The 25,953-nt window shown below is 36.0% G+C and overlaps 2 protein-coding genes across 6 annotated transcripts in view; both read right to left on the bottom strand.

Moving 5' to 3' along the window:
- LOC110703798 (amino acid transporter AVT1I-like) overlaps positions 1-14,253 on the bottom strand; it is a 32,466-nt gene extending 18,213 nt beyond the window's left edge. The window contains exons 1-2 of one of the 3 annotated variants that reach the window (XM_021881581.1): positions 13,803-14,253; positions 12,772-13,691 (exon numbers count right to left, since the gene is read on the bottom strand). In XM_021881581.1, coding sequence (XP_021737273.1) covers positions 12,772-12,916 — 145 coding nt within the window. In that variant the 5' untranslated portion in view covers positions 12,917-13,691; positions 13,803-14,253. Of the gene's footprint in view, positions 1-242; positions 783-12,771 lie in introns of those variants that run through there. The other 2 variants (XR_002507780.1, XM_021881580.1) reach the window with 2 other exon arrangements.
- Positions 14,254-15,332: 1,079 nt separating this feature from the next.
- On the bottom strand, positions 15,333-19,944 carry LOC110703797. Of its 3 annotated transcripts, XM_021881577.1 has the most exons (6): positions 19,588-19,944; positions 18,157-18,518; positions 17,941-18,064; positions 17,553-17,849; positions 17,355-17,471; positions 15,333-15,952 (listed from the first exon to the last, which is right to left on the bottom strand). In XM_021881577.1, the coding sequence occupies exons 4-6, from the start codon at positions 17,691-17,693 to the stop codon at positions 15,509-15,511; spliced, it is 702 nt and encodes a 233-aa protein (XP_021737269.1). In that variant the 5' UTR covers positions 17,694-17,849; positions 17,941-18,064; positions 18,157-18,518; positions 19,588-19,944; the 3' UTR covers positions 15,333-15,508. The 3 variants fall into 3 exon arrangements, 2 of the variants coding, with proteins under 2 accessions (XP_021737269.1, XP_021737270.1); XM_021881578.1 differs by having other exon boundaries at positions 17,553-18,064; XR_002507779.1 differs by lacking the exon at positions 15,333-15,952 and having other exon boundaries at positions 17,354-17,470; positions 19,588-19,938.
- Positions 19,945-25,953: the final 6,009 nt, after the last annotated feature.

Below are 25,953 nucleotides of genomic sequence, written 5' to 3'. Positions count from 1 at the left end.
GTCTTCCAACAAAATTTGTCAATTTATGAATTGAATGAGCGTCTTTCTCTTGTTCTAAAACCCTACGCAGATCAATCTATCTATCTATAAATATTACTAAAATAACAACCGCTGACATCATCCCTTTTTTTAAATTGTACATGTGTCAGCTTTTCCTTCTTTTTTTTCCCGCCCAAACTTTTTTTTCCTTTTCATATTTTTTTTTATTAAAATTTAAATACTAATTGCAAAGTAGTTTAATATAGTACATTACACTTTTTAGTTTTCATTACCTTTTCTCTTAAAAATCTTACAGAAAACAAATATCAACCTCTTATATAAGCAAATTTACACCAAAGGATCTTTTAAATGCATTTGTTTGCAAGGAAGGACCTTATAAATCTAAAGTGATGTAGAAAGACCTTTTAAATATTTTTTTGTAGTGGCTGGGGACCTTAACGTCGGAGGAAATTGACCGCAAAAGTCCGGCGTTGACCACCACAGGCACGTGACTTCTTAAACCTCTTTTTTTTTTTTTTTTTTTTTTTCTTCCCCTACGTTTCCCTCCCTTTTTCCCCATAGCCCTTTTATTTTCCCCCAAATTTCTCCTCTGCAAAATCAAAGTGAACCCAGAATTCAATTTCAATTGGAATCAATTACTCCCCCTAATCTACCCCTTTGCTGCACATTGAATTCCACTCAGAAGTGATGAAGATTTACTTGGTGAGGTACGCATATGTTTTTCTCTCTCCTCTGTCATATTCTTTTCCTTTTTTGTACATGCAAAAGCTTCTGGAGTTGCTCTGCCATGGCGAAAACAAAGAAAGGACATGAAAACTAGGTAATGCATGAATTTTTTAATTCCCTTAAGTCAAAATTGTAGAAATTTAGGGTTTCAATTGATTTTTATTTTAATCTGTTACATTTAGTGGTCCATGAGGTTCTTTGAGCAACAGGAAGCCCACAATTATTGCACTTTGTTATCTTTCTTCTATGCGAAAACATGCTGCAAGAAGCAATTTCATCAAACAAAAACAAATAATGCCTTAATTTAGATACTTAATAAATAAACCCTAATTTTTGTTACAACCTTCGATAACAATGGATTTGAACAAAATACATGGAAAATTTGTCATTTACCTGGCACGAAATGTCCTAAATTGATAAATTCGTGGCTCAATTATGTTGAAATATCTGCAAGGGGTGGGACTTTGGGCTAATTTGCGAGTGGATACATAGAACAGAGGAGAGAGAGAAAATTTCGGGGGAAACTAAAACAGTTAGGGGAAAAGGGAGGGGAAAATGGAAAAAAGAATAAATAAATAAGGTTTAAGAAGTCACGTGCCTATTACGCGGTGGTCAACGCCGGACTTTTATGGTCAATTCCCACTTTCCGACGCCAAGGTTCCCAGCTACCACAAAAAACGTTTAACAGATCTTCCTACACCACTTTAGATTTATAAGGTCCTTCCTTGCAAACAAGTGCATTTAAAAGATCCTTTGGTGCAAATTTGCCTCTTATATATGTGATTACTCCATTTAATTACAAAGTTCGCTAAATTTATTGTAGACATGAATTGTCTTTTGTTTATATTATTTTAATTTTTGTAGTTTGGTTTATGTTAATAATATCGTATGTAATATAAAGATTTTACATGTTTTGACTGATATGTCTTTGAAGTTTACACAATTATAAATTCTTTTTATTATATCTATAAATCGTACGGGAGTTAATCTAGTAATTATATATACTAAAAAGACAACGCATAAAAAATTGACACATGTAAATTTCTTGTATGTCCTTGGTATTTCTTTTATTTTTTCACATTTTTTTTTGGTAAAAAAATATTTTAGGAATCTAATTTAAAAATTATCTTTGTTCCTTCAAAGAAAAAAAAAATTATCTTTGTTATAAATGTGCAATATTATTAGGCCTTTTATTAAGAATTATATGCAATTAGTTAATATGGAAACGAGAATAACTTTTAAGAAACTTCAATCTTAACTATTAAAATTTATTACTTTAAGAATTATCTTATATAACTTTGAAAGAACTTTGTTCAACTTTCAAATTAATATGTATTATGTAGTATTTTCTTCAAGAATTTGTTATACGGAGTACATACTAAATTTCAATATGGAGTTTTTCATAATTAAAAAAAAAAGATAAAATTAAGTGATTCACTTACATAGTTGTATTACTCTTCTTATTCATTCCCTCTGTTTAATAATCGCAATACTTTGACTTTTGCACTATTCATATACTTACTTTGACTTTGTTTTTTACCAATATATAAAAAACATATGTTATCATGTAAAATAATTTTAGATTAGTGTTTAAATATATTTTTCATTACATTAACCTTTTGATACTTCTTAATAATATATAATTACAAATATTAATGGTCAAAATTGTGCATTGGCATGTGTGCCGATCAAAGTGTTGCAATTATTATGAAACGGAGGAAGTACAAAAAATAGTGTCCAACCTATATTAAAACGTATAAATCTATAATGAATCAATCTTCATTATAAACTAAATTCTTACTTACTATTGTAAAGAAAGGACAAACTACTAAGAATTAAAAAAATATTTCCATGATTTAAAAAAAAAAAATAAATAAAAAAATTCCATCCCCTTTATTACGAAGTATAAGTTTATAAATACCTTCTTAGATCTCCTCCTTAAAATGTTCTTGTAAAGTTATGATGTTATTTTTCCATGAAATTAGTAACCACACTTTGGGATAAAATTATGGGATAATCTATAAATATTGGAATACAAAAACAAGCCAATGCAGAAATCATTTAATACCCACGGTGTAAAATTCTTATGGGAAATTTTCCCCTCTAAATTACTTAATTATGACATCGTTTATTATCTATTTTTTTCACTCAAATTCTAAAACAAAATAAAGACTTCTTTAAAATTATTGAGATTATGAGTACATATCTTCTAATTAAAGAGTAATGACTACCTTTATTTTGATTGTTCTGCAACACACTGGACTAATTAATCTAGTTTGCTTATATTGAAATGTGATTGGTGCTAGTTTGTTATATGAATATCCCTAAAAGTGATTGTGTTAGGCTGATTAACCACTTTTCCAGTTGAACCTAGGAAAATATTCGGCTCCTATTTTCAGGAGACTTATATGAACTAAGATACTATTACATATGTTTTCTTTTGTAAACTTTTTTCTTTTTCATTATTATAAATTAGCTTCGACTATATTTTTTTTCCGGCTATTTCACGAAATGCCACTGAGTAATTTCGAAATTCACCAAATGTCATCCGACTTTTCAAAATTCACCAAATGCCACTGAGTTTTAGTATAATATCACCAAATGCCATTTTACTAAGATACTATTACATATGTTTTCTTTTGTAAACTTTTTTCTTTTTCATTATTATAAATTAGCTTCGACTATATTTTTTTTTCGGCTATTTCACGAAATGGCACTGAGTAATTTCGAAATTCACCAAATGCCATCCGTCTTTTCAAAATTCACCAAATGCCACTGAGTTTTAGTATAATATTACCAAATGCCATTTTCGATAGTTGACCGTCACTTTCCGTTAGTTGACCCCATCACTTGCCACGTGTCACCTTCTGATTGGTCCGTTTTTTAAAAAAAAAAATTTAAAATTTTTAAAAAAACCAAAAATATTTTAAGAAATAACAAAAATAAAAATTAAACACTTTTAAAAATAGTAAAAAAAAATTTTAAAAAAAAATTTACAAAAAAAAAAAAAGAAATTAAGAAGTGGCCAGCCACCACCTCCTCCCTGCCCACCCCAAAACCCTAGCCGCCACCACCCCTTCCGCCAAGGCTTGCACCGGCAGGCGTGTCGGCTTAGTGAGGGGGTTGGAACTCAGGGGTGGCTAAGGATTTGGGGTCGGAATTCAATGGGGCTAGGGATTTTTGGGTCGAAATACAGTGGGGGCTGGGGATTCACCGGTGGGTCGCGACGGGAAAGGGGAGGGGGCTGCGACGGGGGGGAGGGGAAGGGGAGGGGGGCTGTGACGGGAAAGGGGAGGCGAAGGGGCTGCGATGGGGGGATGCGAAGGGGAGGGGGGCTGTGACGGGAAAGGGGAGGGGAAGGGGCTGCGATGGGTTAGGGGAGGGGGTTGCGACGGGAAATGGCTAGGGAGGGGTCGCCGGCGGCCGGTCGCTTGCCGGTGCTAGCCCCGGCGGCAAAGGGGTGCGGCGGCGGCTTCATTGGCTGGCTGGTGGCAGGCTGGTGGTGGCAGTAGAATTTTTTGTTTTTGTTTAATCAATTTTTTTTTTAAAACGGACCAATTAGAAAAGTGACACGTGGCAAGTGGTGGGGTCTACTAACGGTCAACAACGGTTGTCATTCATTAATGGCACTAGGTGGCATTTGGTGAATTTTGAAAAGTCGGATGGCATTTGGTGAATTTCGCAATTACTCAGTGGCATTTGGTGAAATAGCCGTTTTTTTTTTACTAATGTATAACAAAACAAATGTTGTTAGCTAATAGGTTGTACGTACTATGATTAAACTCAATGTTTAGTTTCAAATAAACCATTTTGATTATCAAACATATGGTCAAATCTGTACAATATGCTAATAAGTGCAATCGTGCAAAACTCAAAACATTGTGATCGATTATAATTAAATAAAAAGGAAAAACTATCACTCGTAGTTAATTTCAACAAAATATCTTTAACCCATTGCTCTGTTATTCATCAAAATAATCAAGATTACATAAAAAAAAATAAATATATCAATTGGCTATTGGTGTATTAGTGTATTAGTGATTGGGGCTACACTTGGTAAAGGGGACCGCGTGTTCGATCTCCCACAACAACAATTAGGAGGGGATTGGAACCTAACCACCCAAACTGATCCCGAATCTGGATTAGCCTAGAGGGTGAACCGGGTGGAGCACCAAAATAAATAAAATAATATAAAACCAACAAGATTTTGGTTAGTGATTAAGATTGAGGGCTTGTGTACAATGTTTGGATTTTGATTTTTTCTTTCCCAATTTGTATTATGTATTGCCATTGTAGCTCATTTGCACTAAAGATTAAAGATAAATATAAAATATTACAAGAATTAAATTTACGCTACACAATTAAGTCAATTCAGAATATGGGCGAAATTATTATAAGAAAGATTGGAATAACAAAATAAACAAAACTAATCAATAGAAACTTTGCAAATTTACAAAAAGAAATGTTGAATGGATAAAAACAAATTACACAAACAAGACTCGATCTTATATAACCTCTCTTTGACAATGAGCTGTGTCATATAACCACTCCTACCACTGAGCTATGGATTACAAGGCATTATTAGCATGCAAATTCATTGTTTATAATAATGTTTTAAGGGGATTTTTTTCCCAAATTGAGCTTTATTTGGAAATTATTTACCAAATTGGTCTCGTAGCAAAAGTATTTCCCAAACTAAGCTTCTGGGGTGAAACACTGTCTTGGACAGCGTTTTACCCCCAGTTTTTTAAAAAAAAAATTCAAGACATAAAACGTTGTCTAAGGCAGCGTTTTATGGTAGTTTGACTTTTTCTCAAACTTCGTATTTTCATACTTTTTTTATACAGGTAAACGCTGCCTGAGGCAGCGTTTATATCTTTAAATGAAACGCTGCCTCAGGCAGCGTTTAATGCACAGAATAAAACGCAGCCTGAGGCAGCGTTTTTATTCTGTACAATAAACGCTGCCTCAGGCAGCGTTTCTTGCGGGGAATTATAACGAATTCCAGTGGCTTTTTTTTTCTCAATCTCACCAACGCAACTTACACTCTCTCTCTCACTAACTCTCATTGTCACAAACAAAGATCCACTGCCCTTGCCAACGCCTCCCCTGCCGCCGCTGCTGCCGCCGCCAAAGTGAACGAAAATTGTTGCTTGCATTGTCTCACTCACTCTTTAAATCCGGGTAAACCCTAAATTCGTAGTACAATGTTGAATTTTACATTGAATAGTTGGTAGTAGATAGTTGTTGTATGTTGTAGCAAATTGTGATGTAAATTGTATTAATTTGTTGCTAATTAGTAATGAAATGTGATAAATTGTTGATAATTATTGATGATAATGTGGTACATTGTTGAGGAAAAATATAGACGAAATTGTTGATTAAATTCGACGAAATTCTTCATGAAATTGTCAATGATAATGTGGTTTGTTTTTGATGAAATTGTTGATGGTAATGTGGTCTATTATTGTGAAAATAATGATAAAATTGTTGATGGTAATGCGGTATTAGTATGTTGATAGTTGTATGCGGTACTAAGAGTTAATGAAATTGGTGATGAAAATGTTGATAGTGAGAATGGACTTGTTTCATTGTTGTCATATTAGCTACACATGTAGGTTGTCGAAATTTGATATAACTTTCCATTATCAAAGCTATGTATGTTATGTATTGTTAAATTAGGGTTTTTTGACGTTGTTTTAGAATTCGATTATCCTTAAATGTGTTTTGGTTGGTATGTAGAATATAGCTTCACAAAATGTAGTGTTGTTATGCCGGTGGGGAGGTGAAATTATATGCGATGGATCAAATGTTGAGTACAATGGAGGGAATATGGAACTTATAACACTTGAACCAAACATAATTGTGAATGATCTAATGAATGAGGTTCACAGTAGTATCGGCTCAAACCCAATGAATGTTGAATTGAACCTTAAAATGAGGTGTGAGACTAGCCATGGGGTTCAAGTGTTACCTGTCTCTACAAACAAACATTTAAAAGCTTTGAGAAGCATTGTTGCAATGAAGGGTGTTCCCAATGAGATATATGCAGAACAACATCCTACATATGTCTCCGATTACAACACCGCGTCCTTCCAAGGCCCTTCAAACCACATTCCATCGAATGAATATGGGATGAAAACTTTCAGTCGCTTGCTGCATGACGATCAATTTCAGATGCCGTTTAGTACGCATATAGGTTCACCGGTTCATGCGGGGGGGGGGGGGTGTGGGACAATGTTCGGCCAATCCGGTCCTTCGACATCAAACACCGTGGCTCCGTCACCGATGCGAGATGAGGTTCAAGAATCACCGTCTCAAGAAGACCCAAGTCATTTTGATAATATTGTGAATAACGAATTGTCGGTGTACGATGTGTATGCGGATACAGATGATGAGGACGATAATGGGGAGGAGGATGATGGGCAGATGGAAATTGATGAGCTCTTGGTTAGAACTGCAGTACCCTGGTTTAGTTAGATAAATGAGAATTATGAAGTTGATGAGTATTGGGCCAATTCAGGGAGTCATACATCATTTGTTCCAGGGGGAGAATTCGAGAAGGGGATGTACTTTGACAGTAAGAAAACGCTTCAAGAAATGGTGAAGATGTATTCTATACAGAGAAATCAATTCTACACCACAGTGACCTCAAATAAGAGTGTCCTTCATCTGCGTTGCAAGAAGAATTGTGGATGGTCTCTAAGGGGTACCAGGACAAGTGAGCACTCGCGTGGCTTCACCATAGTCACATACAAAGGCTCGCACCGGGAGAACTGTGTTACCGAAGTACTGTCTACTGATCACCCACACTTGGATTCGTCCATAATATCTGAGTTTGTGAAGTCCTTTGTGCAGAAAGATCCGACTCTAAAAGTTGAATTCATTCAGGAACTCATCTCCAAGCAATTCCATTTTGAAGTTCCGTATAAAAGAGCATGGTATGCTAAGGACAAAGCCATCACTCAAATTTTTGGGGATTGGGAGAGTTCTTACAACAGACTTCCTCGGTTCATGCAAGCACTGCAACAGTCAAACCAGGGAACCGTAGTCATATGGAAACACAAAGCTCTTGTGGAGGGTAGGTATACCAGCAACATGGAAGTATTTGAACGAGTGTTTTGGGCATTTGGTCCTTGTATTGATGGTTTCAAACATTGTATGCCTGTTATCTGTATCGATGGGACGCACTTGTACGGGAAGTATAAAGGAACACATTTGGTTGCTACATGTGTGGATGGAAACTTCCAAGTATTTCCACTGGCATTTTCGTTGGTTGAGGGGGAAAACATTTCCAGCTGGTCTTGGTTTATGAGCTGCCTTCGAGATAAAGTTACGCAACAAGATGGCCTATGTGTTATATCTGATCGACATGTAGGGATCATTGCAGCAATGAATGATCCTAACATTGGATTCACTCAACCCCGAGCCTATCACAGGTTTTGTGTTCGTCACTTGGCTTCAAACTTGAAATCTCACGTGCGAAGCACCATCACGAGAGATACGTTCAAGGCTGCTGCGTACCAAAGACAAGAAAGAAAACTGCAAGCTGATTTGTTTTCGATTGGTCAGACATGTACAAAATCGTTACAGTATATTGCCCAAGTGCCGTTTCCTACGTGGTCTTTGTTTCACGACGCTGGTCGCAGACATGGGATATGTACAACAAACTTCTCTGAGACATTTAACAATGTTTTGAAAGGTGCTCGGTTCATGCCAGTTATGTCCCTTGTTGAGTTAACTTTCCACAGAGTTAACAGGTACTTCACCTTAAGAAGAGAATCTGCCGAGTCCAGGGCCGAACAGGGACTTGCATATCCCCCAAAGGTCACTGCTATTTTGGAGAAGAACACAACAAAAGAAAGATACCACAAGGTGGATGCCTATAACCGTCGGTTGCACATTTACCAAGTGACGACACATAGGGGGGAGCGAGTTGATAGAAAGGGAGGTCATAGACACACTGTTAACTTCTAGTTGAGAACCTGTACATGCAACAAACCCTTGATATTCCACCTTCCATGCTCTCATGTTCTAGCAGAGTGTGCGACTTATTCACTATCAGACAGGTCGTGGGTGGACCATTTCCTGCAATCGGATGCGTATATGAACACGTATGCACCACAGTTCTGGCCTATTCCATGTGAGACCACTTGGATGCAGTACACAGGACCTAGAATCATCCCGGACGCCGACATGGTAAGAGGAAAAGGTCGGCCAAAGTCAAAGCGCATACGCAATGAAATGGATGACGCTAACCGACCTAGGACTAAATGCAGCCGCTGTCACCAACAAGGTCACAACCGCAAAACGTGCCCAGCTAGATCAACCGAAACATAAGCTTGGTTTTGTTTTTACCCGATAGTAGTAGCACAACAGATTCATGTAGTAGGTGATTGTTGACGTTATGTAACATTTGTAACACTTGGATTATATTTGAGATTTGGTGACCTATTTTTCGACTTTGCCTTTTACCTGTGACAGTCATGTTAAATTCATTGGATAGTAATTCTGTTTTTTAATTGGTTTGGCCATATTGTTTTGAATGAACAAATATCATGGCCGGTCACGATCGAATTCCAGGACCACATGACCCTTCTGCCCTTACACTGCAGGATAGACATCGGAGTGTTGACATATGGAAGCAGACGGTAATTTCTCACGTGCCATTTTATGTACAGATTTGTCTTGTTTTTTTGTATACTTGACCCTTATTTACGGTTTTTAAATGAATTACCAGGTGGACATAGCGGAAATGTTGGGGTGCAGGCAGTTGAGGTCCGGATGGGCAATCGATCCACGCGTTCTTCAGTACGTCGACTGGGTTGGCTTCGGTGGTATTCATCGCGTGGGCTACAGAGAAATAGATCGAGGTCTTATCACTGCATTAGTTGAGAGATGGAGACAGGAGACACACTCCTTCCATCTTCCTGTGGGGGAGGCGACAGTCACGCTGCGGGACGTCGCGATACTCACACGCCTTCCCATACATGGGAATGCGGTGACAGGGGGAGTGGTGGTTGACCCCGCAGGTTTAGTAGGTCGGGTTTTAGGGGTTCAGCCAGAGCCAAACGAGATCAGGGGCAGCGCGCTGAGGACCGGTTGGCTACGCGACACTTTTGGACATTTACCTCAGGACGCTGACGACGCCACAGTGCAGAGATACGCCCGAGCTTACTTGTTCCTGCTCATCTTGGGCGTGCTCTTTGGAAACAAGAGCGGAAGCCATCTTCAGATTATTTACCTGCAGCTGTTAGACATGACTTGGATGAGATCCGTGGATACAGTTGGGGTAGTGCTTGTTTGGCGATCTTGTATCGCCATCTGTGTAGAGCATCACAGCGTGGAGCACAGCTAATCGGAGGTCCTTTGGTTGTGCCACAGGTAAACCTCATCATTATCCTTAAGCCTAGTTTGATAATGACTTGACGTTATTTATGCTTCACCTTTATATTTTTATTTTTTAAACAACTATGGGCTTGGGAGCACATCCACGTAGGGAGACCAGGTAGGCATGTTGTACACCGTCCGGGGCAGCTGGACCAGGACGATCAGTACGCAGCGTACGATGCTCCCCCGCTCCCTGAACCCGATCAGGCATACGGTTGTAGGTTCGTAACATTACACTTGTGTTGCCGCATTTTGTTTTAATTAGCTAGTACAACTTCTTAAATAATTTGTTGCCACAGGTGGGTGGTTCTCAGGCTGACACATGCGCATACAGCAAGAGGTCTACTCTACTACCGTGACGCCATCGACCGACTCACGGATGAACAGGTGGAATCTTGCAATAAATTTGTAATCTTATGTTTACTCATATTGTTTATTGGCATTGCCCTAACCTATTTACGATATTTCCTTATTGCAGATGACATAGAATCCCTACTCTGCTGTGTTGGTCGAGGCCATGCCGGAACACTTGCTCGAGCATCGTGCTGAGTGGCTTGCCAGGACCACCATGATCTGTTTTGAGGTCGTGGAGAGTCACCTACTGGACCGAGTGTTGCGACAGTTCGGACTTCACCAACCTATCCCCATGCCCTGTGACACTAGTATCCGCCTCCACGGCATTGACCGTCGTGGAAAGTTGGAGACAAACTGGGCATAGGAGCATCATCAATTCATTGAGCTTTGGGACCAGCGGTTGGAGTCCGTCGTTGACGGTCACCTGTTTCAGGGTGTTATGGATCCGCGTGATCCTTATATGGTATGGTACAGGCAGATTACACGCCTTTTCATCAACCCTACCTACACGCCACCATCCACGCACCACCATCCAGCTTATGATGTTATCAGCGGACTTGTGAGTTTATTTCATTTTCTTGTTTTCCAAAACTATTTGAAATTCTATATCATATTACTAAGTCATGGATGATTACTGCAGGCGGGGGATATGGGTGCGATGGTTGATGCACTTTCAGATGCCTTAGCAGCCGTACCCACCAGAGCCCAGGTCGAGCGGGTGCGAGATATGGGCATACATAGCTTGCAGAGATATGGCCATGGCCATCTCGTCCACCCCAGGGACGATCATGACCCTAACTCCTTCCATTCAGAGTTCGACTTCGGACAGAGTAATGATGGAGGTCATACTTCAGGCTCTACACAGGCAGAGGATTACTTCATCCATAACACCGCTCCCGGCCACAGCCAGGATGACTCATCGTCTCGCCAGCTGACTCCTCCACCGTCCCGAGACCCATTCACCACCATTCAGCATTACACGAGGCATCCGAGGCATGTTCGTAGACGGACGGAGGACACACAGGATGGAGATCAGTTAACTCCAATACATGAGTCCGGATAGTATTAGTTAGTTGATCTTTTTGTGGTACTCAGATATTTAACAATGTTGTATATAACGCTTACATTATTAATACAAGAAATGTTTTCTAAATGACTCTCTGTACAATTTGAAGTTTATTTCCCTTATGTGTCCGAATTTGACTTTTGCTAGTGAAATTATATCTTTTATCGCCGTTATATATATCAAGCAGCATATATTTGGTCTCCTGCACTTAAAGTGTTGTTTCACGATGGTTATCATGCTGTTGGAGTTGTTTTCAGTGTTTGATGGTTGTCGGTGGTGGTGGAAAGGTTGGGGCTGGTGGTGGGAATGCTCTTGCGTTGTTTAGGGTGTTTTGCATTGCATAGGGGTGGTCGAGAGTGGCGGCCGGTGGTGGTGGGGGAGGTGGTTGATGGTGGGGCTGAGGCTGAGGCTGCTGGGTGAGGATGATGTGTAGGGGCAGCAGCAGATGGACAGAAACAACAATTGGTGCTGGTGATGCAGTCAAGCAGAAAACCGCTGCCTCAGGCAGCGTTTTAGAGCCCATATACATATTCCAGTATAATTTGGCAAAATATACTAGTATATTTTGCCAAAATACATACCAACAGGTCAACACCATAAAACGCTGCCTCAGACAGCGTTTTATGTCTTAATTTTTTTTTTAAAAAAAACTGGGGGTAAAACGCTGTCCGAGACAACGTTTCACCCCAAAAGCTTAGTTTGGGAAATACTTTTGCCACGAGACCAATTTGGTAAATAATTTTCAAATAAAGCTCAATTTGGGAAAAAATTCGTTTTAAGGAGACCAACTTTTGATGTTAAAGATACTTGCAGTTGGGGCACGGGGGCCGGCCTCCAGCAGCCCGTGGCTTTGCCAATCAGGACTAAAAGTTACGGAGTATTAATTACACTAAGGTTAATTCGTTAGTTGACAAAACAAACTAACAATAGGCCTCCTAATTAGATAAAGATCAAACTGCTCTTCTAATCAAGAGGAAAAAACAAAAAAGATTGAAAACTAGCAGCCCGCACAGTAATATCGAACGAATCCTTAATTCTTTTAATTAGACACGAAGTTTCCGTATCAACGAGATTTTATAAACAACTCAAGATGAAGAGTCAAAATGATGTTGACTTGTTATTTACACATAAACAAAACAAGAGGATTGTTTTTTCTTCTAATTTTTACATATATATGTATTAGTATATAACTAAACATGAACATTTACGTAGTAGAATGTAAAAAGAGAAAAAACCTGAAAGAGCGTTTAGGCCATTGAAGAAAGCCTCGAAGAAAGAGGAGTTCCCTTCTTTTGTTGAATTATTCTTCCCGTTTGCCTCCAATTCATTCTCCAGAAGAGGGTGGCTAACCATAATATTTTCATTCACTCTACCCTCCATTCCTTTTATCCAACCAAATAAAGGAACGAGGGACTTTCCAAGTAGAAAAAGATAGATATTATTAACATAAACTTTTTTGAGGTGTTCTCATTTCTTTTTTTGTTTTTTTTTTTTATCCAAGTCATGTATATCACTTTTTTTTTGGTTTTTTTTTTTTTTTTGTTTTTTTTTTTTTTGAACGGAGTCATGTTTATCACTTAGCATAGTTGTTAAAGGTCAAAGGTCTTGAAGAAGTAGTCAATACATGAAAACATATCTTACCTACATTAATACGGAGTTACTTTTATTGTTGCTCCTTATATTACACGCCTAAAATAATGGGAATTGATATAAACACGGTTGCATATGTAAAGCCAAAAGTAATTATATATTAACAAAATAAATTGGTATTTTAAAATTAACTCATGATCATATCATACATAGCTAAAAGAGAATTATTTGTAAAAAGGATCATATCACTTGAAAATTTTTGTTTTGTTTTGTTTTTTTTTTTTTTTTTTTTGACAAAAAGAAAAAGGAATTCCGTTAATAAAATATAGCCAAACGACACTTACATATAATTCCTAAGACATCAAGAATTTCAACACAAGTACACACCTTAAAACTAATACATCGTAGATTTGATTAACAATCGTCTTAATAATAAACTTCATTAGAATCAATTCAATCTGTGAGTTCGCATTGATTTGGCTTGAAATCCACTGATACGTAGTCGTTTGAGTGAAAATACTCATGTGGTCCTCCAGATTCTTATAGAGATTATGAAACCCTATATCTTCAATATTTGCCATACAAACATAAAAACAAAATAAACTCAAGAGAAAAATCATCATCCAAGAATGAGATTTATTTATTGAAAGCAATTAAAAAGTTTTTGGGGGCTTACCATTGGTAGAACACCAGTGAAAACCCCTACAAAGATTCACAACTGAGACCAAAAGGAAAGAGATGGTAGAGATGGAGAGAAAAGAGAGAACAGAGAAGGAAAACCTTCAAAAAAAATTGAAAAAACCTAGCAATGGAGGCTAGAAAAACCCTCTCAAGAGAGAAACCTTAAAGTAAAAAAAAAAAAAAATCTTCCAAGGAGAAAAACCTAGAGGGAACCTGTTTTTCTTCCACTTGAAAAATTGTAGTATGATTGATTAATATAATAATATAAAAACGGACAATAGAGATAGAGCCGTAGATAAGTATAACAAATTAATAAGTGTTTTGTATTACCATGATCACCTTTTGATATACTCGTATCTTTTACGGCACAATATTAATCGCATTATTATGCATTTGATCGGCAACAATAGCATGCAAGCTTGATTGTATTTTAGGATATGAACAAAACTTATATGGTAAGAATCATACGATTGTAATGGACATAATGCGTCAGTCCTATTTCAATACCGTTTGGCTTGTTGTACCATGCACTAGTTAACTTGCCAAAGAAGGACCATTTATCAACGGTTATTGTGGTCCTTCGCGAAAACAATTATTGGATGTTCGTAAAATGATACTTCGTGCCTATCTACGTATAGGAATAACAGCTGCCACTTTTTTTTTTTTTTTTTTTTTTTTTGACAAGATAAAGAGATGGATCTCATTAAATCAACATCTCATTTATGTAAGGATAAGAAAATCATTTCCATTAAACAACTCCTAGTGGGGATTTGATCGCAAGAGGTGAAAAGGGTCAAAACGTTCAAGTCATGAGACCAAAACCTTACCACTAGGCTAACTAAGCCTTGTTCAGTAAACAGACTTTGGTGGACCATAATTGGTTCTCTTTCAACTGACTACACTTCGGTGGTCAATAACTGGTTCCCTTCCCATACTTGTGCATTGCCTCGTGTTTCCTTGCATCAAGACGAAGTATAAGGACTATGTTTTGGATAAATTAATTAGATATTGATAAACGAATCTATATATTGATGATTAAATTAATTTAAATGAAGTTTATTAAGTTTAGCACCTCCACCTTGATGTTTTTATTAACTACAAGTTTAAAACTACATAAAATCAACGCCAACTAATAATACTAGTAATAACTTTCAATTGATCTCCATTCAGTTTCTCAGCAAACTCAATAATCATCGATTTTCATCAAACCTAATGCAGTAGCACTGTTTTTATCCATCAGCAGTACAGGCGCTGTACAGCAACAGTAATGTCTATCAGTTTCACTGTGATCAGCCTACGATAAAACATATTCTTAACTGCTGTAATTCGCATCCAGACTGAGTTAACTGCTGTAATTCACATCCTACGATAAAACATATTCTTAACTGCTGTAATTCGCATCCAGACTGAGGTTAACTGCTGTAATTCGCATCCTATGATAAAACATATTCTTTAACTGCTGTAATTTGCATCCAGACTGAGTTAACTGCATCTTTCTGGGTGTAGATTAGAGGTATCGCTGGGCAAATGAAGCACCCATATCATGTCACCATCAAAGTTTTAAAGCCAGTCAGATGGGCAGTAACATTACCAGTCATCATTCCATGCATTTACACTATTAGCCGATAAATGTAGAATCAGCAACAGTAATAACATTACTGTCGTAGCATAAAGTAGTATCAACAACAAACTAAAATCACTTTACACTGCAGAATCGGACACACCACATAACTGCGACATGACTTTCATCATCATTTTCCTCATCTCTTCTAGGTACTCCCGCTGTCTCCTCTCATTCTCTTCACGCTCCTTCTGCAGCCGCTCTTCCAATTGTCTCTCCATCTGTGCCTTGTAAGCTTCCAACTGTTGTTGATGCTGTGTACTCAGTTCCTGGCACCTCCTCTCATTTTCTTCTTGTTCCCTTTGTATCTGAGAGGACAATTGAGCAACAGATGGGCAGTAAGTGTTGGATGAGCTGCGAACCAGTCGGGAGCGCTTACCGTTACTGTAGTACATGTCTACACTGATTCCCAAACCCGGTACCGTCCCTCTCTTTTTACCACCGACCACATCCAAAAACATTTGATTCGGATCCTTCTGAACACCCTTCTCCTTACATTCCGCCACTGCCTTTAGGTAGGCTTCCTATTATATTAAAAACCACAATACAAGTGAAAAAAATTTAGATTCGAAAATGGCCAAAATGCTTATATCCTTCCCATTTTACATGTTTAATTAAATGAAGCAACTAACATCCATGACATGCCAAATATACTTAGCTATAATATTCTACGAATTAACGCCACATGAATACACTAAATATTGGGAGCATTTATGATAAAAAGGGGTCAAAATAGCCAAAATTGCTTTTTACCTTTCTCACTTTCCATGTTTTTAGCGAAAAGAATGAACTAACAACTATGACTAACCAAATATACTTAGTTATGAATTTCTATAACTTAATACCACATGAATATACATATAAAATAAACTAAGATTTAAGAGCATAAAAGATTAAAAAAAAAAAAAAAAAAGCCAAAATGACTTCTATCCTTCTCATTTTCCATGTTTTTAATCAAATGAATGAACTAACAACCATCACATGCAAAATATAGTTAGTTGAGTTTCTATGACTTGAAACATGAATATGCTAAGCTAATAAGTATAAGGAGCATATAGAACCAAAAAGGTTGTTTTTTTTTTTTTTTTTTTAAAAAAAAAAAAAAAAAAAGGAAAGGACAAAATGGCTTCCACCTATCCCATTATCCATATTTTTAGTCAAATGAATAAATTAATACCCATGGCATGCCAAATATACTTAGTTATGAGCTTCCATGACTTTAAACCACATGATTATGCAAAGTTACTAAGTTTTGGGAGCATATAGGACCAAAAAGGTTTAAATCCGGCCAAAATGGCTTCTATCTTTCCCATTTTCCATGTATTTAGCCAATTGAATGATCTTACACCACTTATGAGAGCATATAGGACCAAAATTGGACAATAATGGCTTTTACCCTCCATACTTTCCATGTTTTTAGCAAAATGAATGAATTAACACCCATAACATCTCCAACATGCTTAATTATGAGTTTTTATACTCGTAAATGAAAACCACATAAAAAGGGCAAATTACTAAGCTTTGTTGGCATTTAGGACCAAAAGGGGAAAAGTAAATGACCAAAATGGCTTCTACCTTCCCCATTCTCAATATTTTTAACCAAATGAATGAACTAACACCCACGACATGCCAAATATATTTTGTTATGAGTTTGTATGACTTGAAACCACATGAAAATGCAAAGTTACTCAGTTTTTAAGGCATATAGGACTTAAAAGGTCTAAAATGACATGTATCCTTCCTATTTTTCATGCTTTTAATCAAAAGAAAGAACTAACACCCGTGACATGTTATACATATATTTAGTTATGAGTTTTTAAGACTTGCAATCACATAAACATACCACACTACTAAGGTTTGGGAGCACGTAAGACCAAAGTAGAAATAAATGGATAAATGTATGAAACACGAAGTTAACTTAATTACCGTGATTCGCTTAGCTTTTGAACTGCATGGGACACTACCTTTGCCAGGCACTTCCTTAAAATGTGTTTTGAGGTATAGGTCTCCCGCATTAGGAAGTACGCCATTACTCTTGACAGCTTTGTAATTTAAAGCACTTCAAAGTTAATAAAAACAACAACAATGATACTATAAAATGAGTTATATCTATCTTGATCTTACCAGCCGCCTAGCATGCTCCTTAGCTGAAATAGAACCTTGGAAATGGGACAGTTCGATTGGATTAGATAGGGAACCGCCCCTCTGGTTCTTTTTAGCTTGCTCTGATTTTGCTTTGAATGTAGGATCTTCAAGGATTTTCATCCAACCTTCATGTACATGTTCCGCTAGCCATTTCGGCTTCTTACCATTGCACTTCTGAGTGACATAGTAAACCAGCTCCCTCAAGCGTTTTGCAGCTTTAATGGAGTAAACCCTCCTAACCTCAGCGTCTAACTCAGATTTCCATGTGAATTGACGCTGCAATGTCAAACCACATTCACACCTTCAAAGTTAAACAATAATGAAACTTTGATCATTTGTTCACAATAAGATAAAACATGCAATTAACCTCAAACAAGGTCCACCAATGTGCTTTTGTGACGTCATCAACCTCTGTGTAATTTCTATACGATTCTCGTAAGTATCCCTGAAATATTTCAGTAATGGACCGACTAACGCGGTTGTCATCAAACCTGACATAGAAGGAAAGGGAACAATTAGGGGTGCGTTATACAATTACAATCTTTAAATTACAAAAACATACACAAACCAATTTAAACCATACCAAAAGCCATCGGGGTCCAACTCCCTGGAATTGGGTGAGGATTCTCCTTGCTCGAACTGAGTCTCAGAAACTACGATTTCGGTAGCACCAGCATCCTGGGTCTCCTCTTCATCTAATGATACAATTAGGGGTGTGCTTTGCGCTGATACAGGCTGGGAACCGCTACGACCCCGTTTCTGACCGCCACCAAAACCTCGTGATCGGCTTAAAATATGTACGGTTTCGATAGCACCAGCATCCTGGGTCTCATCTTCATCTAATAGTTAGATGTCCTGTAAATTTTGCGCTGGTATAGGTTGGGAACCGCTACGACCCCGTTTCTTACTGCCACCAAAACCTCGTGATCGGCTTAACATTTGTACCTGTTACAGGGGTTAAAAAATTGAATGAACACCCAAATATGTTTGCTTGGTTTGTTTCCATAATCCACACAAACAAAAGGTTTTACAAATATCACAACAATTAAGAACTCAAGCGTAAAGAAAATAAAGGCATTCATCATATCTCAAAAACTAATACATCTATACATATCAAAACTAATGTCAAATTACACATAAAGTCATACAGATGAGCACTACACTCAACAAAACAAATCAAGATCATCATCCTCATCATCACCACTATCGCTTGAATCAAAACTAGACTCATCCTCTACATCATCCGAAAGGCCCCCCTCGACAACATCATTGTCACTCTGAGCTTCATCATCACCAATGTATTTCCAGTGCAACTAAATCAACAGGAGTGACCTAGCCTTCATCTTAAACACAGCTAGAGTGCAAAATACACTTGACATATTCGGTATGACAACACAAACGGATCGTACTTTGAGCATTTCTTCATATGGTTGATCTCAACAAGTTTGTATTGTTCATGAATGTTCACTTCATTTACAGAATCCATCCACTTGAATTTGAGCAACATTGTCATATACACTCCAATATTCTTCGTATGGTTGATCTCGAAATTGTCATATACACTCCAATTTGACCCCCACAGTGGGTATGAAGGAAAGTTTAGGCTTTTTATAAAAAAATGAAACAAAACTAATTCAACTAATAACTAATCCCAGCTATTTCAGTACTAAGACTACCCTATACTAGCACCCCTATAAAACCGATAATAAGATGAAACTAAACTTCAACCCAGAAAAATCACAATCTAATTTGATAATTCAATTCTAACATTAAAGGGTTCAACACATTAGCAACAAAATTTGATTGTATTATCACATCAATAATTTTAGGGAAGAAAGACATATTTGATTCAATTGTTGGTTATCATCTTTCATATAATCTTAGTAATTAGAACCAATACTTCAAATTTTCGAACCCTAAACTTACTACACCGACAATTAAATTAAATTAGATCAACGATACATCCTAGATTGTAAAATTCACAGGATGATTACAAATAGAAACAAGAAAATACCTCGGAAGCTGCTTCAATGGGGGATACAAGTATCAGAAATGGAGAACGTTGAGTTCGCTTCAATGAACTGAGGTTTTTTTTTTTTTTTTTTTTTTCTTATTCACAATCAGAGGCTCAGAGCAGTTCAATACTTCAATGGGTTGGAGCTCCCATTAAAAACCTTAACCCGGCCCAGAAAAAAATGGGCAGGTCCGTCTAGTAGTAATAAAATATGAGTACCTTAGCTATATACTTGTACAACTAAACTACTGTAACAACCATACATATGAACATATAATACATCAAAAATGAACATACGTTTTTTCTCCCTTCCTTATGTTTACTTCTTTCTCTTCTTCTTCCATACCTCCATTAATTTTTCTCTCTGTTTTCTTCTCCATTCAAAATTTTCTCTCTCTTTTTTTTCCCCCTTTCCTTATAAGTAAATTTTCTTTCTTACCTCACTTTCCCTCAATCTTTAATCTTCTTTTATGCTCCTACTTTGGATATTCTCCAACTCCTCACCATTGTAGCATTCTCCATCATCTTCGTCGCGATCTTCACCATTTTCTTTTTCCTTTGTTTTCTACATTATTATGGATTTGGTTGTTATTCAAAAGAGATCATCAATGCAAGTTAGTTTTTGTGTTGTTGATTTTTAATTAGTTTTTACTAGGTTAGATTTGGGCTGAAGTTGTAATTGATTTTTCTGATTTTTTAATTGGTGAATTTCAATTTAAGGAATTTGATGAATTTCAATTGACTTTTTGATGAATCTAGTGAATTAGACTATTTCAATTGAATTTTTGAATTTTTTATGAATATGAATAACATAATACTAAACAAGACACTAGGAATGACACGTGTCACTTCCTGGTGCTGTGTTTTCCCTCCAAAACACCCCTTCCCCTTTTAGGAAAAAAATATTTTATTTTTGGAATATTTTTATAATACAACTATAATAATATTATTCTAAATCTTATATATTATCTTTACATAAAATGTATTTCTTTTTATTTCGTATTCTTATTCTTCCATACAAATTTACCTAAAATAGTATTCCAACTCTTTTTTAATTATAGAAAAAGCGAGTCACTAATTTAGGTACAATATACTTTTATTAACGCTTGGACATGTTTTAGATAGAGTGCTAGATTAGTACCCGTGCGATGCACAAATTTAACCAAAAAATATTTCGTAAAGTTGCATATTATTAAAATTAAATTAGTTTTTAAATAAATAAGCAACTTGCTACAATAATAATATTTTATACTCTTTAATTCAATGGTAGTTAATTTACCAAAGATAAGGAAGTGTAACGCTTAAGTAAAAATGAAAACAAAAAATGGTGTAACAATTTTAAAAAGTTGAGTGAGTGATAACAATTATACTTTGTATGTGTAATGTTATTTTGTAAGATTAAGTTAAGATATTTCTAATATGAAGTATAAATTGAACTGATTTTTTTTTTGTAAGATTAATTTAAGATATTTCTAATATGAAGTATAAATTAAATTTTGTAAGATTAAGTTAACAATTATACTTTGTATGTGATATATTATTTGTAATTTTTATATTTACATATATCTTGTGCTAATAATCTTATTGTAGATTTTATTCTGTTGTTTGAGTAATATTTTCATGTTTATTAAAAAGCATTTATTAATAAGTCTTTAGTCATATAGTCACTAGATTGTATAGTTTTATTGGGAATAATATGCATCATTAATGTAATATATTGTATACTACTTTTAAATATTATAAACACAACTAATCAACAATAACTAGTGAGTAGCGCGGGCGTTGCCCCGGTTACTACTTTTATAGTTGTGCGACTACTAATTTATAAGAGCATCTAATAGTTTGTATGTAGTATGTGTCTTCAATACTTTGTAGTATAATATTATTTATTGTGCAATGTTAAAGCGTACTTAACAATTAGCCTGATGGTTATACAATAACTTTTCTTCTAAGAGGTCAAGTGTTCGAACCTTCTCATCCATATAACTTTTTCAATATAGTTGAGACAACATGGAGTATTGTTGGTTGTGTGGATAACGTGACATATTGAGGAGTTGAGTGAATGACGTGGCATATTGAGGAATTGAGTAAGTGATGTGGCAAAAGGGGGTCTACATGGCGCATAGACGTTCTTAGAAACGTCTTTTAATATATTAGTATAGATTTTTTTCCTCAATCGTAGTTTTGATAATTTTTGTCTTATTATTTTATTTTTCTATATGCGTTGCATTTGTTTATTCCACATGAGTTGCATCATTTTTGTATTATATCACAATTAATTATGGGAAAAAGATTATTACAAGTTTACAATCGTGCATCGCACGGGCACTAATCTAGTTAATATAATTAATGAGTTTTTGTGATGAATTCTTGAGGTGCTGCATCTTAATTTGTCTGTTATTATGAATTTCGATTTTTTTAATTAAGTTGCTAATATTTCTGTATAATTTTTGGAAAAAAAAATGAACACGGTGTACTTTAAAATTGAACATTTAGTACATTAAAAATGAACATTTAATCCATAAAAACTGAACAATTTTAATAATTTATTTTATCTTTATTTTCTGTTAATAATTATATACAATGAATTTGAATTTATATGAATATAAGAAAATCATGTTCATTTCTAATATACTAAATAAATGTTCATAATTTTTTTCACGTGTGCATTTTTTTTATACTAGATTTTCATTTTCTTTAATATGTTCATATATTTTTATGAAATATTCATTTTATTAGGTGTGGTCCAGCTATTTTATTATTGCATGATAAATGTTCACTTTTGATATCCTAATGTTCATAATTATTTTTGACATGTTCATTTTTTATTAATAAATGTTGTTTTTTTTTTTTTTTACATGCTCATAATTATTTTTACACTAAATGTTCATTTTTAAGGTCGTGACCTAGCAATTTTGTGGTTATCATGTTTATTTTTAATACTAAATTATCATTTTTTTAAACATGTTCACTTTTTAATTACTAAATGTTCATTTTTTTATGTGTTCATTTCCTTATTACTGAATGTTCATTTATTTTTACGTGTATTTTTTTTACTACATGTTCATTTTATAGACAGTGGTGCAGCTATTCTAGCTGCACTAGAGTGCAACTAAGACTTATTGTTCCACTACTCCGTAGTTAAAATCGAGGGAAAAAAGAAATCAAATTTGTCCATTATATCGAAACAAAGTGAGTATCATCTTTTCTTCATTTTATAAAATCGTAGAAAAATCTAATGAATCAATCTATCTACATAAATTGATTTCTTATGGACTATTTATAGAGAGTATAAATTAATAAAGTGTATAGATTTTTTTTTTTTTCCTTTTTCATCCATTATATTGTAAGTTTATACATGGCAAAAAGAATACAAGCTTCATGGATTATGACTTATGAGTTATGACAATTGAGATCAACAAAAATGTTACTCCTTCCGTTTTTTTTTTTTTAAATGTTACACTTATTAAATTGTCCATTTTTTAAGTGTTACACTTTTTTCTGTTTTTTTTTAAAAAAAAGTTTCCAATTGAAATATTATACTTGTCTCCTCCCATGATCCCCAATCAAATCTCTACTACATTTCTATAAAATATTAATCTCACTATCTTTTCTTATACCAAGTTAAAGCTCGAGCTATGTTCGGTTTATTCATTTTATACATGGTTGAATTATCTTTATGCATAATATGGAACCAGATTTTTCATTTTAAACATGGTTGAATTAGCTTTATGCATAATATGGAAAAAGAATTTTGTTTGATGATTTACTTTTTTATATTTTGTATAATGATTTACTTAGTCGATGGATTTTATCAAACTTAACAAACCTTTCGTCTTTTCTATGCAGTCAAAATTGAATGAATATAGGATGGTAAACGTTAAATACGTAGTAAGAATTTTCTATCTTATCGTTTACTCAATAAAACTAACTTCTAAAATAACTTCAATTTTTTTTAGCGGGAAAATTTTTAAGGAAAGGTTTTGCGTGAAATCGGACTCACCGTTAGTCCAATATGTCTTAGAATAATAATCTTAATATCTAACAATAATAATCTAATACCTGACATTAATATTGTAATACCAAACAATAATAATCTAATACCTGACATTACTAATTTAATGACTAACAATAATAATCTTGAAAGGAATGGTGTCCTTCGAACAAGTGTATTATTCCGATAGAGGGTTCAGAATTATTAGAAAGCTAATTCTTCAGTGAGGTCAAGTAATCGGAATGCCTAGGTGGAGACTGCTTCCGATCAATAATATTAATGTATAATTAATATTACAGCTTAATCTTGACCGAACCCTTCGGGTCACACCCAATCGAGTAACCAATCCGAGTCGACGAATCAATCCGAAGGATTAGATGAGTTATTAGAGTATTACAAACAAAGATGTCGGATATCGAGCTTAGAGCGTCGAGATCGAACGTTGTAAGTCAAGTCGAATTCAGAATTCGACGAGACGAGAAATCAAGCAAGTGACAAGTTCGAGCAAAGCGTAGCCTCACATTTGCCTAGCAATGCGAGTCCTAGGCTAGCTCAAGATGCCATGCACATCACTAGGCATACCGTAAGCAAGCTAAACAAGGCTGGTGTATAGAGGCGCAAGCATACTAGCAACTAGTGCATGCTAGCGTGCTAGTGTGCTGAGCCACGCACCTAGCCGCACCATCACTAGCTCAAGCACAGTAGTAGCGCGCTATGCGTGCTGTGTTATGGCGATGTGTGCTAGCATAGCAGCTTCACGCATCACATTCTCTCGCACACAGCCACGCATCGCATCGTAGCGTGCTATGCGTTGTGGCTGTGTATGCTTGCGTGCTAGGCATCGCAGCATGCTACGTGATGAGGCTAAGCGTGCTTGTGTGCTAGGCAGCGCCTAGCATACGCTACACAATAGCAGCAGCAGCCCGCATTGTATGTGTGGCTTGCTGGCTGCGTGCATGTGTATGCGGGCTAGCTAGCCAGCCCAGCCAAGGTGCCAGGCACCAGCTAGGCATTGGCAGCTTGGCTGCCAGCTATGCGTGGGCTGCTCTTGAGTCTTGGTGGGGCTGATGCTTGGTGGCCTTGCTTGGGGAGCAACGAGATTTTTGGTCCCCCCCCTTAGTGGTCCTCACCTACCTTTGCTCACCTCTTGACACTTGTCATTTGTTAATTCACTTGCATTTCAATTTGATTTTTGTATTAAAAATAAATTGGATAAATTGCATTTTACCAACTCTCCCACATGGATGGGAGATTGAAGTTCAAGAGCTCTCTTCTTATAAATACCCATTATTTGGGCTTGGGAAGGGACACTTGAGTTGAACTCAATGAGGCATCTCCCTTTAGGTGAGAAAACCTCTAAGTTCGTAATACTCTAGTCTTTTCTTGGTCTAGTCCCGACTAACCTTCGGGGTAGAGGCCGTTCGGGTCGGGTCTCGAGGGTGGACTCTGTCGGAGGCTCTCGCGCTTGTGTAGCTAAGGCTTTGAAGTCCGAGCTCTGTAGGAGCGAAGCACGCGTCGAGGGTAAGAATGTCATTTCCCTTTCTCTCTTTTATGTTGTTAATATGTGATTACATATTTAGTTACTTTAATTAGTGAGCGGGTCTTGGGCGGGTTTTTCTTCCGCGTAGCGTTGGACGCTATGAAACCCAACAGCGGTATCGGAGCCGCGCTCATTTTAATTATTGTAAGTAATAATTAATTAAGGTGATTTAAAATGGATTTAAATTTCTGGTTATGCTTTCTAATTAGATTAGAAGCTCGTTTTAATTAGTTTTAATTTGTATTTTACTAATTTTGGCCAACAACCCAGATTTCGACTCAAAAATAGTGATTTTTGGGTAGAATCGATGTTCTAAATCGTTTTCGACTCAAAAATAGTGATTTTTGGGTAGGATTGTCCAAAAGCAGAAATTCATCTAGAAACATGTTTTTCGATGGGTTTTTCGTTTTTTACGAAAATTTTTAAATCTTTAAACCTTGACTAATTATGGCATGCTAAAGGTAGATTAAATGTATGGTTGCATCACTAATCTACTACAATTATAAACCTTATTAAGCATGTTTATGAAGTCATAATTGGTGCTTAATTTGGTGAGTTCATTTTTCACATAAACTTGAAATTTTCACATTTTTGCAAATAAATTGCTTCAAGTGTGAATGTTTATAGTGAACTTGTAATTTTGAAGTCCATATAGCTTAAAGATCCAATCTTTAATTGTTTATTTGGTTGGAACTTTGATTGCTAAATTCCATGTTGAACTAATTTTTGAATTTAATCATTTTTGAGTTGATTAAAGTCCTAAAATTCTAATCTTGTTATTGAAATTTAATTAATCTTCGTATTGGAAGATGTAATTTTTCAATTATACACA

This window comes from Chenopodium quinoa, unplaced genomic scaffold (genome assembly GCF_001683475.1).
Source record: "Chenopodium quinoa cultivar QQ74 unplaced genomic scaffold, ASM168347v1, whole genome shotgun sequence".
NCBI classification, from domain to species: Eukaryota; Viridiplantae; Streptophyta; class Magnoliopsida; order Caryophyllales; family Amaranthaceae; genus Chenopodium; species Chenopodium quinoa.
Note: the sequence above shows the minus strand (reverse complement) of the source record. Positions and strands in the feature narration are given on the sequence as shown.

Coding starts and splice junctions, on each gene's coding strand:
- LOC110703797 (XM_021881578.1), bottom strand. CDS start 17,693: ATGAAAATCCTTGAAGATCCTACATTCAAAGCAAAATCAGAGCAAGCT. Junction 17,472..17,552: donor AGGAGCATGCTAGGCGGCTG/GTAAGATCAAGA, acceptor TTAAATTACAAA/GCTGTCAAGAGTAATGGCGT. Junction 15,953..17,354: donor CAAAAGCTAAGCGAATCACG/GTAATTAAGTTA, acceptor TTAATATAATAG/GAAGCCTACCTAAAGGCAGT.